This window comes from Sarcophilus harrisii, chromosome 1, assembly GCF_902635505.1.
Source record: "Sarcophilus harrisii chromosome 1, mSarHar1.11, whole genome shotgun sequence".
Lineage (NCBI taxonomy): Eukaryota > Metazoa > Chordata > Mammalia > Dasyuromorphia > Dasyuridae > Sarcophilus > Sarcophilus harrisii.
In genome coordinates, this window is record NC_045426.1 from 91,395,037 (window position 1) to 91,419,340 (window position 24,304).

At 42.9% G+C, this 24,304-nt stretch overlaps 1 protein-coding gene across 9 annotated transcripts in view; it reads left to right on the forward strand.

The window, feature by feature from the left end:
* Window positions 1-2,420: 2,420 nt before the first annotated feature.
* DHX30 (DExH-box helicase 30) overlaps window positions 2,421-24,304 on the forward strand; it is a 29,481-nt gene continuing 7,597 nt past the window's right edge. The window contains exons 1-11 of one of the 9 annotated variants that reach the window (XM_031960860.1): window positions 2,421-2,631; window positions 4,694-4,788; window positions 7,268-7,322; window positions 10,724-10,868; window positions 11,439-11,534; window positions 12,562-12,590; window positions 19,484-19,614; window positions 20,572-20,682; window positions 21,701-22,002; window positions 22,722-22,842; window positions 24,112-24,261. In XM_031960860.1, coding sequence (XP_031816720.1) covers window positions 7,295-7,322; window positions 10,724-10,868; window positions 11,439-11,534; window positions 12,562-12,590; window positions 19,484-19,614; window positions 20,572-20,682; window positions 21,701-22,002; window positions 22,722-22,842; window positions 24,112-24,261 — 1,113 coding nt within the window. In that variant the 5' untranslated portion in view covers window positions 2,421-2,631; window positions 4,694-4,788; window positions 7,268-7,294. Of the gene's footprint in view, window positions 2,632-4,608; window positions 4,789-7,267; window positions 7,323-9,051; window positions 9,117-10,723; window positions 10,869-11,438; window positions 11,535-12,561; window positions 12,591-17,138; window positions 17,437-19,483; window positions 19,615-20,571; window positions 20,683-21,700; window positions 22,003-22,721; window positions 22,843-24,111; window positions 24,262-24,304 lie in introns of those variants that run through there. The other 8 variants (XM_031960852.1, XM_031960868.1, XM_031960883.1 and 5 more) reach the window with 8 other exon arrangements.

Consider the following 24,304-nt stretch of genomic DNA (forward strand, 5'->3'; position numbering starts at 1 on the left):
TACTACTTAAATGTGACTTTGCAACAAAAATCACCTAAGTTTTGTTTCAGTTTTCTTACCTGCAAAATGGGGTTACTAATATAATACCTTCTTCAGAGTTATGACAGATGTCAAATGAAACCTTATATCAAGCAGTTAATTTGTATTAATGGGTTCCAGATTCAGTTCTTCTAGCTATAGTGAGTGAAAGGGCTCGGGATTTAGAATAAGAAGACCTGGGTTCAAATTCTTGGCACTGTTACTAACCTGGAAACCTTGGTCAGATCATTTAAACCTCCTTTCAATTTTTTCATTTATAAAATGAGGTTAGACAAGATGGCCTTTAATTTCCCCTTCTAGCTCTAAATCTCAAGATCTTTTTTACAATCTAAGTTACAGATTTAAGTCCTTCATATGTACAGAACACTTAGAAGACCAAGTCCCTAAAATCAACTTAAGTCCTGCAGAAACATCTATTATGATTCTTACTATTAGGAGTAAGGCTTAACTTTAAAAAAAACTGCAAGATTTTAGAGAGCTTATTAGAAAAAAAGATCACTCTTGAATAGCATTATAATACTTGATCTCCGGATTGTTTTTTTTTTTTTTTGGTATCCTCTAGACATAGCACAGTGCAGATTACATAGTAAATGTTTTATAAGTACCTGTTAATGAACAATAATCATTCAATGTGTTAATCTAGTAATTCTACAAAAAAAAAAAAAAAATCATTAAAATCCAGAGGCCTGAAATTAGGAGATCTAGGTATCTGAGATCAGTGTAGGCTATTAAATTGCTGTCGTTCTCAGTGCAGACTTAAGTCAAGAAGCTATGTATAAATTAAGTAACAGCATGAAATTAGGTTTCTCAATCAGTAGCCTTTTGTTTGTTTCAGCTCCTTCAGATAGGAGCTCTTCAAAAGGTAAATTAAAATTTTTCAACTATGCCTTGTCATCAAAAAAGTACGAGTCCCCAAGAAAACTAGGCTGCACGATAACATACTACAGAAACAAAGATCTGCTTTAGGAGGCCACAGAAGATTGGGCGCGATCGATGCTTTTTTCACATAGAGAGCAAATAGAGATCCAGCTTTTGTAAAGTTGTGTGTTTTTCTAAGGATAAGATAAGGAAAATAAACCAATATCGGAAAACAAGACAACTTCGCTCTAATATAACTGGTTCTTTTAATGTGCCTCAGTAGATAAAAACCACTGCTTCAAAAATATCTGTTTCATGTATCAAGAAACCCTGAAGCCCAAACCCTCAAGAAATGCATTTATATTGCTCAGATATGAGAACGGTATAGCAATGACTATACTTCCTGTATCCAAGAAGACACACATCTTAAAGGATATTATCAGTATCTTCCCTTTCCTGAACTCGTAACTCAGATTTGGAGCTAGTACCATCGAGTTTTCGATAGAATTCCAATGAACCCTGAAACCAGAGCCATGAAATTCTGGATACTGCCATTTCCTAAGGGGCTACTTGTAGTCCAAGACTATGTGATGTAAAGTTGACGCACGTCCCTACTCACAAGCTCAAGGAAGGGACATAGGAGTCACCAGAATTGTCAAATGCAACACCTCTGAACTCCCAGAAATCCTGGGGGGAAACGGGCATGGGGTGAGGGGAAATCAAACAACCAAAGCCCTGAAAGGAGAACGTTAAGGACGGATTCATTGTAGGATTAGGTGGGAGGAACAAGCGGACGGAGAGAGGGCTTAGGGTCTCCAGAGTCCCCAGCGGAGCCGGTGGCTAAAAAAGTCGGGGTCGGGGTGGAAAAGGATGGGAGTGGGCTGGAAAATACCAGCGGCTGGGGAGGAATCGGAAGCTGGGCCAGGAGAGGACCCAGGATGAGGAGGGGTCCTCAGGCTGGGGCGGGTACCATGTTTAATCTGGAGACGAGGACTCAGAGGGAGATCGGTGAGAACTGGAAGCTAGACTGGGCTACTGCTGCTGATGTTGGGGGGACTGGGGAATTGGAGGTAACCCCTAAGAGGGTGGGGCCAAGTTTCGCGCAGGGTGGGGGGGAGGGGCAACCCGATGAGAAAGGGTCCCCGACCCCTGTTGCTTGGGACTGCCAGGAAGAGAAGCGGGGCGCAGTGAAGGTGTAAGGGGGAGTAGATCTACTCATCGCCTCAGGACCCCGTTACCTGTTGCCCGTCGCCTGGCCCACTCCCCTCGCTGGCCCGGGCTCCTCGCGCCGGCGCCAGCGCCAGCCCCCCCTCACCGCTAAGGGACCGCAGTGTCACACAGGATATCCCGCCCCCTGCTTGCCCTGGGCCTCATTCTCATTGGACCCCGAAGCCGGCCTCCTCCCCACGGGTTGGTCTGGTGGTGCCCGCGAGCCTCAGTGGCCGTTTGGAGGTGCCGGCTGGGAGCCCAGGGCTCGTGGCCCCCCGGGAACTAATCCGCGAGACCGATTTCGGGCTGAGGGGGTGGGGGTGGGGCATAGAAGAAACGTGGAAGGGGGAGGGGGAAAAGGAAGAGGAGAAAGAAAAAAGAAAAAGGGTCAGAGGCAAAAGACGGCTGCTTCCGCCACGTGACCCGGAAGAAGCCGCGCTGCTGCTTGTGGGAGTTGTAGTCCTGTTTGGGTGGAAGCGGCTCATGCGCGTTACACCGAGGTTTGTTTCACATCTGTAACAACAGGTGAATTGTGCTTTTTATTCTCCCCCCGTGGCGTGTCTCCGCGGCGAGGGGTCGGGGGAGGGGATGAGGGTAGGGGAAGCCCCCTGGGGCACATCTCCAGTTCCTGAAAAGAGCGGGAGGCGGGGAGGCCCCAGGGACCAGGCCGGGCATCCTGGGCCCCACTATGGGGATCCAGCCTGGGATGGGGACAGTTAAGAGGCGGGAGTCTGACCCGCCCGTTGCCATGGAGCCCCGGGGGAGGCACCCGGAGGGAAGCCGAGGTCGGGCTGGGCAGGGCCCCGCATCTCGGGACCTCCAGGGGCGGGGGGAATCCCTGATGCTCAAAGGGCAGCTCGGGGAGGCCTGCAGCCCCATCCTTCCTGGCCCAGGCGCCCGCCGATCTCCTGAGAGGAAGGAGGAGCAACCTCGGGAAGGCCCTGGTGCACCCCTGGAGCCGGCGAGGGGGCAGCAGCCCCTACGGCCCGTTCCCGGAGGGGGGTGCGAGGGTAGGGGGCGCCGGCCCCTTTGAGAAAGCACTAGCCAGGCCCGTGGCCTGGGCAGCCGGGTCTGCCCCCTCCAAGCACCTCGGCTGCACGAGTGGAGAAGGCCCGGTGCATCCTGGAACCTTTGTTTGCCATGATGTGCCTGGACCACTTCTGTAACGGGAGGCCTGACGTGTGCAGGCCAGCCCCGGAATTTGCCCCCAGCTGCATCGGCTACTTCCCCGGGGGAGCCCGGTGCTTGCAGGGTTCTTTGTTTGGCTGTGGTTACTCTCCCCTGAGAAGGGGGGAGGCGGAGGGAGGGGGGGGGGGGAAATGTAGGCCTGGTGCATAAAAGAGCCTTTGTTGATCCCGGGCTGTTTTAACCATTTGGCTGGGGGTGGCCCAGTGCATGCGAAGTCCTTTGTTTGCAATGAGCCCCTTCTTGGTAGGTCTGCTTTACTCCCTTGGAGTTACTAGCCTAAATTCCCAGGCTGCCCATGGTGTCAATGTGTCATTGGGATGTAGCATTTTTTCCCGATCGAATTTATTAGGAAAGGCCTGCAGGATCCGTCATCCTTTGACACCACACCCCCTTTCATTACACCGGGACTTGTTCCTTTTTAAGACTGTTGGCTACTAAGATGAATATTGCAAATTGTCCTAAATCTCTTGCTAGAAAAAAAATAGCTAATAGGAGATGGTACAGTACTGGCAAGTCTCCCCACTAGTTTCTTAGAAGATCTCTTGCAGTGTTAAAATAATCTTAGAGGATTACTTAGAATTAGTTTCTAGAGGATCTGAAATGCCAGGGAGAGAAGACTACTCTGGGTGAATTTCTTGGTACTTAAATCTTTAGTGGTAGGTGTTTTTTCTTTGTTTAGATGGATGACTTTCCAGAACTGTTTGTTCCCACTGTAGCTTTTCTAATCAGTTGCTATATACTCTGCAGGGATCTGTTATCTGTACTCAGTTTCTTTTAACTCTAAAATTCATTCTAGTCTCATTGTGTTGTTTCAGTTTTGTCCTGTTCCCAGACTTGGAGTGAATGACTCTATGCAGGGAAAGTTTAAGCCACCCTTCTGAAATTGTTCACTTTATTTTTTTTTTAACACTTCTATCTAAAAAAAAAAAAAAATTGTTTAGGCTGCAACACTATCTTTTCCCTTCCTCCCCCAACTCCCTAGAAAATGCCTGTCTGGACTGGGATGGTGGTTTTATATAATCTCTAACTAGGTCAGTGAAATCCACATTGTAATTTTTATAAAATCATGGTTCAAAACACTTTGCCTAAGGATAAGGTGCTGCTTACCAGAATGCCTCTGGGGAAAATTATTTTAGGGTACAAAAGCCTTATGTGATTGACCAGCTCTTTCCATAAAGATTAGAATAAGATGATCCAAAGTTTAAGAGGAGTAATAGTGCATGCCAGGCCTTTAAGTTAGCCTGAGTTAGTATGTTTACTTTCATAGTCTCAAGAGTTGTTAATGCCACTAATTGAACTTGTCCTTGTTGTCAGAATTGGTAAATGAATTTCAATGACAGGAGCAACTTCACTCTCTGTGTGGGCTGCTGTTTTTGTGACCCAGCATTGTACTTCCCAGGAGGAGGCCCAGCCTGGTGATGAAGAATAGGACAGAGAGAATTTACTTCCCATTCAAAAGCCGTAGAAATCTGAGATTTTCACTGCTCTTGTAAGGTAAGTTGATTTAATGAAATAAGATGACTTTATAGCCTAGTCATACTGCAAAGTACTAGACAGATATAAAATTCATTTATGACTAATTTAAAGGCGATGTAGGCTTTTTTAAATGGTTACAGAATAAACTTAAAATGAATCTGGTTAGAGATGAGTGGTGGTTCATTTGCAGGTAATATTGCAGGAAATAGAATTTTACTTGTCTATAAATGGTTAAAAAGATACAATAGGATCTGAAACAAGCTAGTTATACATTATGTAATGAGTAAAACAACTTTCTCTTGGATTTTTTTTTCTTGTGTACCTTGTGGGATGAATAAACTTAAATTGTGGAATCTCTTAGAATATCAACTCTAAGAAGAGATTAGAAAATGAGATAGTCTGGAATGAAATAGTTGGTACCTTTTTAACTAAAAACAAAAATTCTAGAATACATTTAAAAGCACTACTGAAACTTGTAGCCCTAATGATCTGTTGCAAATTTTTTTTTGCTTTGAAAATCTATATAAGAAGCGGTTATTAATTTGTTAATTGAATTCAAGATCATTTGTTCTTTAGTGAATTTATTCCAGATCATGTAGAGTAAAAATGAATTTGGATGGAATTGATTTTAAGTAACTGTTCTATAGTAATGAACTGATATAAAAATCTTGGCACATTGTAGGTTATTAATACATGCTTGTTTTTTTAGCTACTTTAGCTTTTTAAATTATGCTCTGATTTCTTTAAATGTTAACATACATGTTACATAGAAGAGATTAGTTAACTTATCAGTAACTGCTACGTATATGCATAAAATTGCATTTTCTAAAGCACATCATTTTATTTCTACTTCCATTTGACAAGAATTAAGTAAATGCATATGCATGTCAGTAGAACTCAAAGATGAACTAATATATATCTTCATTCTCAAGGAGTATCCTCTGATTTGAGGATAGTTGGGCAGAATTGTGCTTAGTTTAAAGGACAGGTCCAAACAAAGTGCTCAGGGAAGTTGATTTTTTTTGTCTCACAACATGCTATTATATTAATACTATCCCTTAGAAGGGAAGATATTATAAGGACAGACCTATTGCAAATCTGAAATTCTTATTCATGCACCACTTATGAAAATGGTACTTAAGAACAGGTAGGAACAGCAGGTAATGTCCAGATGCAAATCCCTATCAGAGCCCCAGCTATGCTAAATTATACTAGATTAAAACATTTGGGAAAATGTGGCTTTTTTGGCATTTGGTTTTCATTGTGGTTGTTTTAAGTATAAAAATGTTTTATCACTGGAATGTTTATTTTTCTAGTTTCTAAAATTGTTCCTAGGCTTGGAATGCTCAGGGGCAAACATATGAGAATTTGTGGATTTATGACGCAAAGGAAAAATCAGCAGGAGATCAGCAGTTGAGTTTTAATTTGACATGACCTGTTACCATTTCCCTAACCTCCACCCCTCTGTAGAAAGCATACAAAACAAGGAGTACAAGGCATCCTGCAGTTTTCAGCAACACCAGGCCCAAGATCACTGACTTGAATATGATAAAAGAATGTATCACTGGCTCTAGTGACCAATGGCTAGGTTAAGTGGGCAACCAGAGATCTAGTAGGAAGGCTTCACTGGATTTTGTGACATAAGAAATTGTTGAGGGACAAATAAACCAATGATCTACCACAAATTCTTAATTGCTTTAAAACTATAAGAAACAAACTTATTTTTCTACTTAGTGGCTCTGTGATTTGTTTGAAATCACAGTAGATTTTTTTGCTCCTTTAATGTAGTGGGATTTGCATTTGTATCCCCAGAATCTAGATTCTTAATAAATAAAAACTTAATAAATGATCATTGGATTTGAATTTTTGTTTTGGCTTAATTTACTGTGATTATGGGACTCATTTTTTTAAAAATGTGTTTCACTAGAAGTTACAGCAATTAGCTGTCTCCATTTAACAAAGATCCTACAAAGCAAATTAGTTCGTGGAAACTTAACCACATGTAGAAAAAGTTCATTAAGTCAGTTGGTTTCTGCAGTCTTAGTCCTATTCCGAACCGGTTTGGAGGGTACTGTTCACAATAAAAACGCTATGCTTTTTTAAAACTCAGGTTTTGTTTTGTTTTGTTTTTTTGTTTGTTTGTTTTTAATCTATAAATGGGGTAATAGTGCATTATCTATGTTATATTTTTTAAAATGGCAATGCTATAAAAATATAAATTTTTATTTAAAGCCTTAAATGATAGCCTCTTTCATTGAAATATATTGATTCCTGGAGTATAGTATTTATTTAATAACTATTCTACAGTTTTCACAGAAGAAAACTGACAGAAACTGGAGAAAATCATCTTAAAAGGGTTATAGAGTTCACCTTTAACTTATGATTGTAGGTCCTTTAAGAGAGAGCTACCTTTGTCTTCTATTTGAACAAAGCTTCTACTTTATGTGGTTATTACTAGGTCAAGAATATTAATTTGTCTTTCTAACTTCCTTCTCAGGATACCAGCTTTTTCACTCTGACAGAGATGTTTAGCCTGGACTCATTTAGAAAAGGTAAGAATCATGTGAATGTCAGGGTAAGAGGAAAATCATAATGACTTTTTAAATCATTTTATTCTTCACTAAGATTCATTAGGAATCATTAATAATGCTTCACATTTGTTTAGCGCTTTGTATTTTACAGAGTATTTTCACATCTTTAATTTTATTTGATTCTTATAGCAACTTTAATGAGATAGACAAGATGAATTTTTGTTCCCTTTTCAAACGTAAGGAAACAAATTTAGAAATTGGGAAGGTCATACATTAAGTCAGACTTAGGCAGGGTCAGAAACTAAGTTTTATGGTCCTTGATCCATTATTCTTTTTTACTTGGGTTGATGCTGCTCCCCTACTGAATACTAGTATTGCTTTTCATTTTTAATGTTTTTTCAGCATTACTCATTTGCCCTTTTTTAAGGCCTTTAATCTCTGAAACCTTTACTAAGTGCAGAGTGGTGGCCCTGAAATGCCAGTTATTGATGTACATATTCTGAGAAACCTATAGAAAGAAAACACCAAACCTAGACTGTAAGATATCCCTCACAAAGGGAAATATAGTCCTTCCTACATCCCTCATCAGGTTATATACCCTTGGAGTACCTAGAGAGCTATGCAGATAGTGTGTGGTAGCAAAGAAAAAAAAAGATTGATTTGGTTAATTATCACTTTCTTACCTTACATGTATAAAAATTTGAAACATCTTTTCTTTTGTCCTTTGTTTCTGTTGCTTTTACCTCATGCTATCATCTCCTCAGGAAATTATTCAATCTCCCTCTATTTTTATTAGTTAGTTCTGTACCTAGGTTAAAAAAAAATCAAATCCAAGATTAGTGTGTCCAACTTCAAATTCAAGTTTCAGGAGTGGATTGCTTTGTCTCCACAGCTAAATCATTGATTCTCTTTAGTTACTTCCAAAACTTGGGTAATTTTTTTTTTCTTACTAGAGAAGCACATTTTTTTCATGATTGTAATGGACAATACATTTGAGCCATAATCAAATGACTCAGTTCATCATATCTTGAAGGATTTTCTGGGAAAGACACTCCTAGCATTAACTATTTCCTAACACTTATGAGCAATCTGCTCCATTTTCAGCCTTCTAAACAAGTAACATTAAGTTCAGCTTAGCAGTTGCTTTCTATTCACATTGTATAGTACTATTTGATATCATACCTTGATTTAACCACATCTAAATCTTGATTACTTTAGTTAACATTAGTAAACACATAATTCTTTAATTTCTAATTGCATTGCCACTGACTGTTAGGTAAAGTTTTCTAAACTCTGTAGCTACTATTGAGATATCCATTGGCCCCTGTAATGCCCTTCCCAATACCGTTCAAGTCTCAAGAGTAAAGCACTTCTTTGTGGAGTCGTCAGCCACTGTGAACTTCTTCCTCAGAAACCCTATGGAATTTGTGCCATTTATTTTGGCAATAAATCATGTAATGACTTTTTTATTTCTTCTATTATTGTATTAATTTTTAATTTCTTTTGTAAATTGTTTAGCTTTTTGTCTCATGTCTTGCATGAACTAGATTGTAAGCCCTTTAAGGGCTAGGACTATGTTCTTTGTACCCCTTGTCATATTATCCTGTCACCTCAATACTTTGAAAAATCTGTAATTTCATCACTGTGGCTATTTCCTCCAGATTGCAACCACTTAAAAAGTTGCTATGACCAAAAAGCTCATCACCTGGTACTCAAACTTTTGGTGATGAACCTTTCCATACTTATCTAGGCTAGTCAGCAGACGACAGGCGCAATGTCGGTCACCATGCCCGTACATGAAACCTTTCCAGTTTGGTAAGAATTATCAGAACTTGTGCTACACTGGTATAATCTTCAAAAACCCAGGGTCACCTCCATGTCAGGATGAGGTTCAGGAGGAAGACTTTGAGAATTTAAAGTAGGTGCTAAATAAATATTTGTTGATTTTTTTTTTTTTTTGGATTGATCTATGTGGCATACCAAGGGACCCTTGGCTAAAAATGATTTTTACATTTATAAAATTAAACTTTATTGAAAAACATACAAACCAGTATTGGTTTGCCTCTTCCTAGCATGCAGTCTGCTTTCTTGCTCTGAGTGAAGCATTAGTTCATTAATTCATTCAACAAATATTTATTGAGTGTCAACTGTGTAAGGCCCTATTCTAGGTTTTGTGGAAAACAAAAACAGCTCCCCTACAGATATTCACAATCTAGATGGGTGAGGGATATATATAAATAATTATAACCCAATATATGAGAACTGCTGTATGAGTGGTACAGATAATGAGGGCTACCCGAATTCAGAGAAGGGAAAGATCACTTCTCCTTACATGACACAATAAGACCTACTGTGTCAATGATTTAGCACCTATAAAGCTGCTGTCAACTTTGAAGCATGACCATCAAATTCTTGACAAATAGCCAGTTCCTGCCATCAACATGGATACAAATATCTGGTTTTCTAGTATTTTAATGTTTTGGGAAATAAATTAGGGTCAGTGAGCAAAAAACTCACTGGATCTTTTCCTCATTGGCTTAATATGTCAAAGACATAATTTTATTGCTTTGCTTGCTCCCTTTACACCAGCAGTTCTCACTCTGGGATCCACGAACTTGGTTTTTGCATCCTTATTTTGATAACTGCATTTTAAGATAGTTTACTTTGTAATCATATGTAGTTTATGCATTTTTTAAAAAATTATTCTAAGAGGAGATCTGTAGGCTTCACTAGGTTCCCAGAGAGGGCCCTGACCACCCCCCCAAAAAAAGAACCCCATAACTGAGTTGACAGGTCTGTTGTGGCTTTCTGTGATTGAAAAACTTCAACATATGGTGGCTAAACCTCTGTTGATTAATATTTCTTGGCTTAAATAAACTGGTCCTTGGACATCAGGCCATACTCAAAACTTTCCAGTTGGGTAGGACATGACAGAACTTGAGCTCTGCTGGCATAGCCTTTAAAATTCCAGACTCAATGCCAAGCCCTGATGATGACTTTTAGTGGAAGTATCTGTATGAGACACTCAAAAATGATAAATGTATCATAGAAAGTCATATAGCTTTCTGAAGTACACAGACTTAAGTGAATTCTCAGTCTTGGGGATAAGCACCATTTTTAACTTTCATACCTTAACCCCCTAAGTGCTAAAAGTACTTAGCCAAGCTAATGCGCATAACGATCACACAATGATAGATCTCACTCTTATCTATCCACACATATTTGTACATAGATAAGTGGATTATGTTTCTTTAGAATCCCAGTGATGGTTGGTGGGAATGGTTCTCCTTTGACTTATAGAGAGATGACTGATAGAGAGGTTGCATTGTTTGAGACCACACAGTTCATCAGTGGTAGGGCTGGCTTTACTTCCCCTGGTCCTTTATTTCTATAAGTTTCTTCATCTAGATGATCTTTCTCAGGTGTATACCATTCTGACCATTCATTACTTAGCACCTGTTTTGGAAGAAAGAATGAAAATATTGCTAAAAATTGTCAGTGGCCAGCACCTTTTCCTGTTAAGGCTTCTTCAGCGTGGCTCATGAGGGAAAGAAGGAAGTTTGAAGGGTAAGAGCAAAGGTGGTTACTTTGGGAACTCAAAGCACACATAAGGATTGCCATCATGGTTTTATTAAGAAAAATAATTCCTTACCTTTGGAAGTCCTTTATACTTTTTTTTTTTCAAAATACTTTGATATCCATTATCTTATTTAATCCTCACAACAATACTGTGAGGCAAGTAGAGAGAGTAAATTCTCTCCATTTTACAAATGAGAAAACAGTCTCTTTTAAGTTGTCCAAGTTTTAAGTTGCATAATTCCTTAGGGGTGGAATACAACTTCCTGGACTCCTAGTACAGTATTCTTCCCATTCCCTCATGCTGCCTTGATTCAAATACCACAGAGTTTAGCCTTTAGACAAAACAATTTCTTTACTTCTGCGGTGATTTGTACCCCATCCTCACCCCTCCACATACCCCTTATGTACAGAAGTCACATTAAAAAAGGTCTACATCCCTGGGTAGATGCTTCAGGTTTAGTCCTATAGTGGGTAGTATCTTCTGGAGCATATGAAACTTCCCGTGTGACTGGAACTGATGAGACCAGTGTCATCCTGACATCCTTTCTTTTTCCTTAGATCGGACCCAGCACAGGCAGCGTCAGTGCAAGCTTCCCCCACCCCGCCTTCCACCGATGTGTGTCAACCCAGCCCCTGGAGGGACCATCTCTCGGGGTAAGAGAGGAGCCTGGTCTCCAGCATCTATTTGGTCTAGGATCCGTGGTGGGGGCAGGCAAAGTGAACTTTTTTGCTAAGGTTGTATGAATTCTTAGAAAGGAATATAAGGAAAACAGCCTCCTAAGTCCAGAAGGACCTAGTTTACATCTGCCCGTGTGATTTAAACCTCCTCTGTCTTTTTTGGCGCCCCTTGTGTGGCTGGGGATAAAGGGAAATCCAGTACGGGTCTAGGCATTTGACATATGTCCTAGGGCCTTTTTCCCTTTATGTGTGGTACATATAGCACTGAGAATAGAGCACTAAGCACACAACAGGAATGGGGCACAAAGGATATTGACTCAGCTGAGTCTCCTGCATCTTGTTCCTGGAAAGCTTAAAAGATGCATTGTGACACCATTAGTAATGGATTTCTCATTCAGTCACCTCAAAGCACTTTACTGACAATGAATTTGGTTCCCATTTTGTTTGTGGAGAGTATTTCAAGAAACCCCAAACAGGTAGAGCCTTAGGTCTGACTGATGAGCAGACTTGGAACTAAAATCTAAGGGTTTTTAGATTTTCTCCCCACTTAAGGTATTTCCCTTCCTCCTTCATGCTTTTTAAAACTGTTAAAAGTTAGTGATGCCTCTGTCCCTTTCTGCTTCTTCCTGAATGGCTTAACAATGGGTCCCCATCCAACTTTTTGAGATTATTGATTCCTATTGACAGTCTCTTTGTATAGTGGGTGGTCTCAGTTTTAGTATGTTTGTAAAGTGCTTTGTAGGCTAAGAATACCATGAAATATGCTTGAGAATAAGAGGATGTTCCATTTTCAGTAGTAAACGTTATTAAATTTATCCTATACTCTCCATTCTGTAAAGCCCCTTCCAGATGTGGGCTTGGCACCAAGAGGGAGATACAGTCCATCTGGCTGTTTTGAGTTGTGTTTTAAAGAAACGACATCCCCCCCCATCTCATTGCCAAAAAAAAAAAGAGTTGATTGCCCTTTTTTTTTCTTTCTTAAAATGCCCTGTAACTCGAAAAGGCTGAACGTTAACATTTCCAACATGGCAGGTGAGTGGTTCTCAGAGCAATAGATGCTCCTTGGCTTAGCTTGAAAACAATTACTGTGGGGATTAACTAGGCAGCCCGTGGTCAGGAAATGCCTCCTTGAACACGTGCAGTGAGGAAGGTCACTACCTGTGCTCCTAAAGCAGTTGATTTTGCCCAGTGCTCATTAGTAGTCTTTGGAGAAGCCTGGAACCATCTCCCTGGCTCTTTGGTTTGATAGTCACCAGGGCCATACTTGCTGACCTCACAGCCGTGTCTCCAGAAAGCATCCACGGATGTGTGCTTCTTTGCCATCCCTTTTCTTTCCTTTCTCTTAGCTAGAAAAATCAACTGTCCGTGTCTCTGTTTCTTTGTCACAGAAGCATCAGATTTAAATCCTTACCAGCAGTGTGATTGTTTGAATTTCTTTAGCACTTTTAATTTCTGCAAGAATGTGTTTCCCACAGATTTTGCTGCTCTCTGTATGCACTAGAGGAAATGGGTTAGTAGCAATCTCTGATATTCAAATAAGGAAACCCATGCTTAAAGAAGGGAAATCACTGGCCAAGGTCACACTTTACTTCATTACTAGTTAAAGATATTAAAACATATGACTTTCAGCTTTGTTGCTGAAAGATTAGATAATTGCCCCACATTTTCTTCCAAAGAAGAAACATAGATCAGCACTGTTAAGTAAGCATCTGTAGTTTTGTTGGTATGGGAATTCCCTTTGTTACAGCCACCAAGTCTTAGAAAATTGCTTGAGGAAGAAGTATAAATGAAATAATTCATATCTGAACTTACTGTTTTAGTCACCAATACCTCCTACTAAACTCTCTTACTTTAAGGCCATACACACAAAAATGAAAAGTTAGAATGGACCTCCAAGGAGATCTAAGATTTGAAAGAGATGTTAAAGGTGATCAATTCCAATCTCTTTTCTTATTTAGGAATCTCTTCTACATTTGTGGCAGGTGATTAGGCAGCCTCTGCTTAAACATTTCAAATATCAAGGGAACTCACTACTTTGTGAAGCAAATTCTCCCATTTTTTGAAAGACACAATGTTAGTTGCTTTTACTTCATATTGAGCTAAAATATGCTCTTCACTATTGGTCCTAGAGCTTTCTTTTGGACTCGCAGAGTAGATCTAATTGTGTTTATATGTGACAGCCCTTAATATATGTATAGAAAGCAAAGACATCTTTTTTTCAGTTTTCTTTTCTCTGGGCTTAACATCCCTAGTTTACTAAACCTTCCCTCATAATGACATGGTTTTGAGTTGCCTTCTGAAGGCATACCCAACTGAACACAGTTCTTTAAATGTGGTCTGATGAATGTCAGTTGTAAAAAGATCCAGAAATTAGCTCCTTTTAAATTTTGTTATTTGGAAGGAATAAAGTTTATCTCACATGTAATCTTAAACCAAATTCCACAAGCCAAAAAATGGGAAGTCTTATTTAAAACAAAAGGTCAGCTTTCATTGTTCAGGTAGCAACCTCAACATTTCTTCTCATTCAGAAAGTGAGTGTCTATTAAGTGCTTACTTAGTTTGTGCTAGGCACTGTGCTAAGTACTATACCGGAACACAAATGCAAGTAGAAAGCAAGCTCCTTTCCTTAAGGATTCTGATCAAGATATTTATGGTCATAAAATGAAGTGTCAAAATTTCTTTTTAGTGATATAGCAATATGGCAGTAGGTGGCACAGTAGGCAAGAGCACTGATCCTGGAGTCACTCATTTTCCTAAGTTCAAACCTGGCCTCAGACACTTACTGTGTGACTCTGGGCAAATTCACATAAGCCAGTTTGCCTCAGTTTCCTCATATGTAAAATGAGCTAAAAAAGGAAATGACAAACCGCTCCGGTGTCTTTGCCAAGAAAACCCTAAATGGGATCACAAAGAATTAAAAGCAACAACAAAAATTAGTAACATGGACAATATATCACTAACAGGTTAGGTTGTGTGCTGAGTATAAAGAAATAGTGAATTTATTGACCTTTGATTTTCTCTGTCACATGACCAAATCAAATGAAATATCTGTAAAAGCTTAGCACAGTACTTAGCACATAGTATTACTGGTGCTATATAAATGTTTATTCCTCTTTCCCTGCCTGGCTGTCAAAAAATTCTTACATTTGATCCTTAGAATTTATTGCATGTCATTCTTTTGGACTTCTGACTGAAACAGCTTGTCACTTAGATTTTCCATTTCCCATGGAATGTTTATGTAGCCTTTTTGATATGATCAGATGCTCCCTAATCAGCTAAAGAGCCTAGATACATGCTTCCTCCCAAGTCATACAAACTCTATCATGCCTTGAAACTTGTTCCTCCCAAGTTGGGTTTTCATATTACTTATTTCAGCGTCAAGAAAAGAACCTTAGAATGTCTTGAGAAATACTGGGCTTAATTGTTCAGATTCAGCCACTGATGTGATTCTCAGTTCAAAAATGGACACTGAGAACTCTTGCATAAATCTACCATCTTCTTCTAAAATTGTCACTTCTTGTAGGCAGAAGGGAATATTGGGGGAGCAGCTCTAGGTGTAAATGAAATAAGACATCCTGGAATAGCTTCCTTGTAGGAGAGGTTTTAGTTTGGGACCGCTGAAGCTTTAGACATTAGCATCCCATCTCTGTGACCTCAATTTCATTACTGTCTTGTCATATATAAATTTCCCTTCCAGCCCTAAAACATCTAAAACAGGGGTCCCTAGACCCCTAAGGAGTCTAGATAACTTTCATGGTATTTGCGATTTTGGATTGGGGGGAAAATTATATCTGTATTATCATTAAATGCTAACTGGAATTTAGCATTTCTTAAAATGTTAAACGTAAAAAATATTCTGAGAAGCGGTCCATAGATTTTATCATATAGCTTTCAGCGATACTCTGAACTTGGATGAGGGAAAAAAAATGCATCTTCATTTTCCCTGAAGTTTGCATTTCCTTCGATTTGGAATTTAAAAAAAAAAAAACAACAAAACTACTTATATTCTGAGGATTCTGTAGTTTTTACCAGACTGCAGAAGGGATCAGTGATACTTAAAAAAAATTTTAAATCCTTGTTTCAGAACTTCTTCATTTACCAATGAGGAAAATAGGTTAAGAGAGTTGCCCCAAGTTGTAAAGCTAATTGGTGGCAGCACTTGGCCTAAATCCCAACTGAAATAAATACAATTAAAAAGTTCAGTAAAGCACTTCACTCTCCCCTAGTTGCCTAGAAACTAACAGTTTATCATGGACCAAAAATTATTGTCTAAGTCATGCAGTGCAAACCAAATCTGAAAACTCCATTAACTGCCCGTGGAGAAAAATTGTAAGGAAGATTCTGCCAGCTTTGTATCTGCAAGCAAAGGATCTCATTATTTGATGTTGCCACCCCAGGAGACCCAGGTCTCCAATTTTTGGAGGACATCTTTAACTAGAATCTTAAACTACTTGTATATGCACTGTTTTCACTCCGATTCTCAGAAAAAGAGGCCAGATGACAAAACCTGGCCGGAACCCCCAGGAAATCCCTACAGCTTTTCAAGTTCAGGGCCTTATAGGGAGCTTCCTAATAGGGAGGAGGGGAGCCTTGCCTCTCCGGTGATGGTGACATAGGTTGGGGTGACCTCTTAGAGAAAATGCGGGGTGGAGGGTTGTTCCTGACCCCAGAGGCCCCTTTCCCCATCTCGCCCTGCTGGTGAGGACTCCTGAGGGAGAGGTGGCTAGGTAACGGTGACCGCGGAGCCAGGGCCAGCTCTGGAGGGGCTCCAACCCCCCTTTCCAGATCAGTTCTCTGATGCCTAAAGCACCTTCCGGGCTCACTGGGTTGCACTCTCCTTGAGCTAGCTAAGCCTTCCGGGAGACTCCTGCCATAGCTTCTCCGATGCTCGTATAACGTGACTTTTTAGGAAAGCGCGGGGGTCCAGGCTGGGCCGGGCGGGTGAGTGGAAGGAGGCAGGGACCGGGAGGAGTGGGGGAGGGTGTATCCTGTTTCCGCACTGTGTCCCCTCTAGCACAGACATAACTCTGGGACGCCGGGGTCGGCCGCGTTTTCTACAAGCAGAAAGTAAATGGCACTTGCCTCCTCAGTTTATGCCGGCGTGTTTGGGGGAGTTTAGCCGGCCCGACTTGGGAACCGGCTGCTCCCTCACGCCTCTGCCGGACCAGTTCAGGGCTTCCTAGGTGCTTCTCTCGCGATTCTGTCGGTCGGTTAGGGGAGAATTGAAGCGATGTCACGTCCCTCAACTTGTTCCAGCCTTCCCCGGCTCCCGTGATGCTGGCCTTGGGAGCCCGCCGCGCCCCCGGGCACGGTGCCTTCCCTGTCCCGCGGGGGCACGTGCAGGGTGTTTACTGTTGCTTCTCGTTCCCGGCCCCGTCGGAACAAAGTTCTGCACCCAGCCCTCCCGGACGCCCCCCGGGGTCTGGGCCCGGAGCCCTGAGGACTCGGTCCTTAACTGCCCCTGGCGCCTGGAGCTCCCGCCCCTCCTGAAGCACGCTCCCGGCTCCCGGCTTGCGGCGCCTCGCGGCCCGACTCGCTCGCTTCGCCTCGTTTCCTACCCGTGCGCTTGCGCGTGCGCGCCCGCGGTGGGGGCGGGGAGGCGGTGCGGGCTCTCGCGCAGGGGTGGATGGGACGGAGATGGCGGTCGCCAAGCGGCTCATGGTTCTAGTGACCGGGGTGTCTCAGCGGCTTTCGCCGCTGCCGCCCCCCCCACCCCGGCGTCAAGGACAGTCGCGCGGCCTCTCGTCGGGCTGCCCCCGCGCCTGCTCCGACAGCGCCAAGGAACTCGACGAGATCGAGGCGGCGGCGGCCGAACAGCAGCCGCCCCCGGCCCCCAGCGGGCCCCGGCCCGGGGCCGGGAACGGGAGCATGGTGAACGGTGAGGAGGAGGAGGAGGAGCGGGGCCGGCGGCCTGGGCCCGGAACGCGGGGAGTGGCGGGGCCGGAGGCCGGGAGGGGGTGGGGTAGGCAGCGGCCGGTGACGAGAGCCCGGGGGAGGCTGGCAGCCTAACGGCGAAAGGGGCTCCCCACTCTTGGGGTACGGGAGCCGTCGGCAGGCACGGGGCTCTAGGGAAAGAAACCGGGACGGGGCCGAAAAGATACTGGGAACCAATTGGCCGGCACATCTGAAGCGCCTGCTGTCTGCTGGGAGAGGCTGGGGGGTACAGTCCAGAAACGCGAGAAACTGGGGTGAGGGATGGGGGCCGGGCAGCGGGCAGGAGCGGTGCCCTCAGGAGGCTGGGAGGGGAAGGGGCTGTACCGGCAACGCGGAGCAAGGCAGAGGGAGCCGGGGCTGTGCAGCCGCGGTGGCTGCTGGCAGGGCTCGGGGAGCCGCAGGACGGTCCCCGAGGCTTCCTTTTAAACAGAGTTTGACTTGTGGGGGTGATGAGGTCCGGGACGCCTGGTGCTCTTGTGTGGCTGGTGCATCTGTCTCTGTGGAAAGTGGAGGGGGCTGGGGGGAGAGGAGTTTGGGAAAGGGGGGCCTCTGAGGAGACACTGATGCCTGGGGGCCCCGGGCACAGGCACAAAGCCGCGAGGGTCAGCTGCCTCGATGGGAGCCCAGGGAAAGGGGCTCCTGGACTGATTTCCCTTGGGACGAGTCAGGTGCTTCGGAGATAGTGATGAATGCGCTAACGGCCCTCACAACAGTTTCCGGGAGAGCCATTTTACTCTTAAGTGTCCTCCCAGAAAGCCTAGGAGAGTTCCTGCGGGCTCCTTTGTTCCTGATGCTGCCCTGCCTCCCGGTGCCCAGCCGGGCTGGCAGCCCAGGAGCTTCCTTAGAAAGCCCACAGCCTGTAGTTTAATCAGACGTCCAGGCTCCCCCAGAGCCCTTCCCTGCCGTGAGAATGAAGGCCAAAGGGTTAGCTTACTCTTCTGGTACCTGAAGTGTGGGGCCCAGTTGTCAGCCACAGCCTTCCTTCTGGAGCCTCACTTTGGTGGGATAGGATCTAGGATAGTGGGAAAAGAAATTGGCCACAAGTGCTCTCTGCTCTTTCAGGTCGCCCAGGTGACTTCAGGCAAGTTACTGAATTTGTGGGCCTCTTTGTATTCTGAGGGATGGATCAGATGGGGCACGAAGTCCCTTTTATCTCTCAGTTCTAGGGCTAATGTTCAGAGCTCCGATTTGCGCCTTTTCATCAGGGCAGGGTGATGTGGTAGAAAGAGGGCTAGCATTAGAGTTAAAGGACAAGTCCTTTAATACAAGGATTCAGATCCTTGGGCACAGTGGGCAAACTAATTCATTCCTCTTGGTCTCAAGGGGTTAGATTAGATGACCTCTGAGTTCCCTGCTGGCTCTAAATGTGTGCTCTGGAAGACTTAGCATTGTACTGTGTAGTTGTGTGACCTTGAGCATGTCCCTCTCTTCTCTCTGTATTGGTTTCCATTGATGCAGAAAGGCTCCATCTAGGGTCCCATAAGCTGTGCTTAGAGAATATCAGCTAAGGGGCTTGTGCATTGCCCTTGTCTTCTCTCTCTTTTTTTTCTCTTGAGTGTGTCTATTCTTCCTCTCTCACAATTTAAGTATTAATAGAAAACTTCCGTAAACTCACTTTTAATCATAAGCCTAAGACAGAACCCTAGCCCACTCCTCTCTATAGAGTTTGGGAACAGAACATTTCCTATTTTAGGAAGTCCTGATTCCATGAGAGATAGGAATAAGATTACCTTTCCTTAGGGATCTAGTCATATGAAGTGTGGAGAAGAGAGTGGAGGGTTGGTCTCCCCTTTAAATGCCAAGAACTGGTCTTTTTTTTTTTTTCCTTGTGTCCAAGTTATCCATGTCTTTTTATTTCCATGTAAGGTCCTAACCCCAACATCCCTTGTATTTGCCCTGGTTCTAGGGTCTAGCAAAGGACTACCTTGCATACAGTAAGCCTTAGGAGTTGCTAAAACAAGGATAATGTTTCCTGTTTTGTGTCTTCTTAGCTTCTAGGGATTTGTTGAAAGAATTCCCACAGCCCAAAAACCTTCTCAACAGTGTGATCGGAAGAGCCCTTGGCATCTCCCATGCAAAAGACAAACTGGTTTACGTCCACACAAATGGGCCAAAGAAAAAGGTAACTGTTCTTAATAAATAGCAGAGAATTAATTTGTTGGTTGAGAATTGAGGGAATATAAGAAAGTAAATGATTGTAGAATGAAAAAAAGATAAACAAGTAAACCAAAAAACATGGGATACTGATAAGTTTTGAAATTTCAACAATCCTCCCAGGTTTGCATTCTTGGGGCAAAAATGTCTTGAGTTAAGCAGGCTATAATTGCATTGAGTGGGAAGGGAGAAGAAAAAGGAAGGAAGGAAGACTTGGTATTTTTCTGTTAGAACTAGGATCAGGTCATTACTTGAGGTTGCTAACTCTTGTCATGCTTTTCTGCCTTTTTAAAATATCTTACCTCAAAATGCAGAAAAAGCATTAGTATTATATGAAAGGAGTATTTCACACATATTATAAATATTCTTTCCATTTTCTCCAGTGCCCTCTCTCCAAAAACAAAAATCTGGCTTTTCTATTAGGCTAACTTTCCTTTAGGTCCTAAACTAATTTAGCAATTTTACTTACATTTGTGCAGTGTTTTATCTTTGTCTAAGTACTTTGGTCTACATTGTTTTACTTGATGCTTATGGCAATTGTGGAAAATGTTTAGGTTAAGTTTTTCTCATTTTGTATATAAGGGAATTATAATGGGAAAAATGTTCATTTATGGGCCCAGAAATAGAATCAGTCAGTGCCGATTCAAGGAAATCTTAGCTCCATTTAGAAAATGAACCATATCTTAATTTTTAAAGGGAAAACTAGAGTAACCATCCCTTACAGTCCACCTTAGGTGTTTTGACTTCTATTCCATTATCATGCATCATTGCCATATTGGTTTCTACCATCTTGGAAGTGCAGGTAAATCCCTGCCTACATGTGTGGATGGACTCTGTGATCATTTTCACCAGCCTTAAAAGTTGACCAAGCGCTAGAAGGAAGAACAGAAAGAGACCTAGGTCCTAACTCTTGTTCTCTCCTCAGAAAGTCACACTGCACATAAAGTGGCCAAAGAGCGTGGAGGTGGAAGGTTATGGGAGTAAGAAGATTGATGCTGAGAGGCAAGCTGCAGCTGCTGCATGCCAGCTCTTTAAGGTGATGGCTTCTTCCTCCTGCATTACCAGGAACCCGTCTGTCAGGGACAGCCTCACTCACACTTTTCCTCTTGGGCTCAGTGGCTCCTCTGAGATTTTGGTGCTTTTCCTAGTGCAAATCTAACCCTCTTCTGTGAGGCACCCTTATGGCATTCAGGAAGCGTCATTGATTGTAATAAGCCCTTGAGCTTTAATCATCTCATATTCTGTTCACCTCAGAGTCTAATGCCTTTCTTTTGTTCAAGAAATCCATGATTCCTCCTATATTCACAGTCCTGTGTTGGTTATTGTGGGTGGTGGATCTAGAGATGGAAGGGATTTCAGAAGGCAATTTAGTCCTGTTTTAATTCAGCAAACATTTATTAAGCACCTACTGTATGCCAAGAATACTGCGGGTTATGATACAATAAAAGAGAGACAAGCCTTGCCTGCCTCCAAGGAGAACACAGTCTAATACCCAAAAGGGAACTGGATAAAGGGAAGAGGACCCCAAGAGATAACCAAGCAAGGGGGCATCTCGTCTTGGGCAACTGAAACTTACGTGGAGTTGTAGAGTAGAGCTACAGGGTTCATATTCTATTCTGTAAAGGAAGGCTTTGGGTGGAGTTGAGCACTTCATCCTCTTGGCCCTCCCTTAGAGGGGAGAAGAGAGTTGAAAAGGTGTTGAGCATATTTTAGATTGGTACTTTGTTCTGAGAGGGGAATCTGGTTCCTTAAGGTGACACCAAGCAGCTGCAGACTAGAGAATAGAGGAAGTGATTCTAGGCCTCTCATTTGGAATTTGGAAACAGACCCAATATATGCAAGTCATAAATACCACCAAAGGGATTCAAACTCAAGTATATTTGATCCAGAGACAGCCCTTTTTCCCCCCACTACGCCTTTGCAGGTGTTGTAGCCCATATCTAAGCTCAAGTTGGGATACAGTGCAAAGGGGGAGAGAATCTTATGTTTCCCCCTTCTAAAGGAGCCTGGAGCTTCTAGAAGATGCCCCTACCTGAGTGCTTTCCTCCTTACAGGGGTGGGGCCTTCTGGGACCCCGAAATGAACTCTTTGATGCAGCTAAATACCGAGTGCTAGCTGACAGATTTGGCTCCCCAGCTGACAGCTGGTGGCGACCAGAGCCTACTATGCCACCCAACTCCTGGAGGCAGCTGAACCCTGAGAGCATCCGGCCAATGGGGCCTAGCAGTCTATCCCGCTCTATGGGCCGAGAGGAAGAAGATGAGGAAGAAGAAGAACTAGAAGAAGGGACGATTGATGTCACTGACTTTCTGTCTATGGCCCAACAGGAGTCTCACACTCCACTCAGGGACACAAGGTATAGTCCTAATGGGGAAGTACATGGAGACCTGATTATCACTACTTGGGAGCTGGATGAAAGTGTTTTAAGCAGGGTTCTTCCCAGGTTTGTTTGGTTTCTATTCATTCCCTGCTTCTAGGGGACTTCCTCTGGTTGATAGGCTCCCTGCCAGTTATGCCTTGGATTATAACTTAATTACTTGTTAGCTTGATTTTTTTTGTTTTAGGGGAAACAGCTGCTAAGTCTTGAACTATGTGACTGAGATTTTGCTAAATAATAGTCAAAGACTCTCTCTTGAAAAAAACAGAGATGATATAGTGGCCAAACCTACTTGAATCCAGAAATACCCCTGCTACAGAACTGTCCTGTTTCTAGACTTTGTTGGCCATTAATCAAGGCACAAAAGGAGAAAATCCAAAGGGGTGCAAAGTGTTCCTTCCCTAAAAATGCTTTCACACATTATTTTAGAGTCCTTGCCCTTTTGGAAAACACCTTCATTTCCCTTGGGGGAGGCTGAGGCAGCACTTGTGATATTTTGTGCATGGACAAAAGCAGCGTGTTTTTAGGGAAGCATCTTAGTGAAATTCAGAATTCAGGCATTTCTAGTTCCAGACCCATTTCTGGCCCTCACCCTGTCACCCCCCCCCCCCCCCCCCCATTACTCCATTGTCCTAGTGCCCTAGATTGTAGCACTGGGGGTGGAGATTGTTCTTCACCTAGACTCTTGGGTATCCCAGAGGGGGCTCCTTTGAGATGACAGACGACGACAGTGCTGTCCGAGCACTTACCCAGTTCCCGCTTCCCAAGAATCTTTTGGCCAAGGTGATCCAGATTGCAACCTCGTCCTCTACCGCCAAGGTAAGTGCATGGCCTTGTTCCCTCATGGAATTTACAATTTAGTAGTAAGATCTGGCTAATAAAATCAGTCACAAGAAGTACAAGTTCTGTGTGAGTTTGAGGAGAGATCATTTTCAACTAAATGGAATTGAGAAAGCAATTCAAACTAGGTCTTAAAGGATTAGATTTCAGATAGGGCTGGGAAGTTTACTTAGAACCAGATTATGGATAAGATTAGATGCCAAACTAAGAAGGTCAGCTTCTTTCATTGTGCATTAGGAAGCCATTGAAGACTTGTAAAAGCAAGAAAGTGATATGACTGGGACTGTGTATGACAGATTTGGCAGCTATGTCTATGCTGGGAAGGTTGATAGTATTGATTCTGAAATGTGGTAGCCCAGCACTAGTCTTATTTCTTATCTTCAATTCCTCCTTCAATCTTCTGTTTCTATATCTTATTATCTTATCCTCATTCTTATCTCATATCTTATCTAGAAAAGGGGGTGAGCAGCAGAAAGGGCAGGTTTTGCTATTCATCTTTCAGGCTGCTAATGTGTTCAGTCAGTTCTGGGAAGTCAGCCTTGATACAGAAGCTTGAGATAGATTTTATAGAAAAGCTGAAATAAACAGATTTGCCATGTATGTAAAGAACTTTCCTGAGGAGAAAATGGGCAATGGAAATAAGAAGTTAGAGGGGATTCCTGAATATGAAGTTGGAAGGGCTTTTTTGAAAGTCACGAAACAAATCCTTTCTAGTTAAAACGTTGGGGGATTTAAGGGCTATAGGGTAAGTGTGGCTAAAGTCTGGGACTGGAGAAGGTGGCCTACAGGAAACTCAAATTCTCATCCAAGGGGTCGTGTCTATCAGACATGATGGTGGCCCCATAGAAAGAGTTTCAGTATCTTTTGCCATACCTGGGGAAAGTTTAAGAAAGGTCAATTATAATTTTTTGATGCTGTTTCTAATATTCTTGTCCTGCCATGGAAAGTCAAATCTGCAAAAGTTCAGGTAATCAGCTTTGGGTGATATTTCTGCTCTTCTGCTAGAAGGTCTGAGCTGATATTTCAGAATTATTAGTTAGTCTTGCAGCTGTTTTGTTGGTCCCAAGGTTCCACCTGAGAAGCAAGTTTATTTAATTTTTATTACCATTGTTGATATGTGGCAATCTCAGGGGAAAAGGGTCATTCCCAGCCATAGATGCATAGTCACTGTAGTACTACCTAATATCCACTGACATGGATCATCTCCCAAGTTTTTCTTAACAAGTCATTTTGCTTACGTCTTTTCAGAACCTCATGCAATTCCACACTGTGGGTACCAAAACAAAGCTCTCCACTCTTACCCTGCTCTGGCCCTGTCCCATGACCTTTGTTGCTAAGGGGCGACGCAAAGCAGAGGCAGAAAATAAAGCGGCGGCATTGGCTTGCAAGAAGTTGAAGGTGAGCCCAGACCAATGAGATGGGACACGGAGGCTGTGATGGT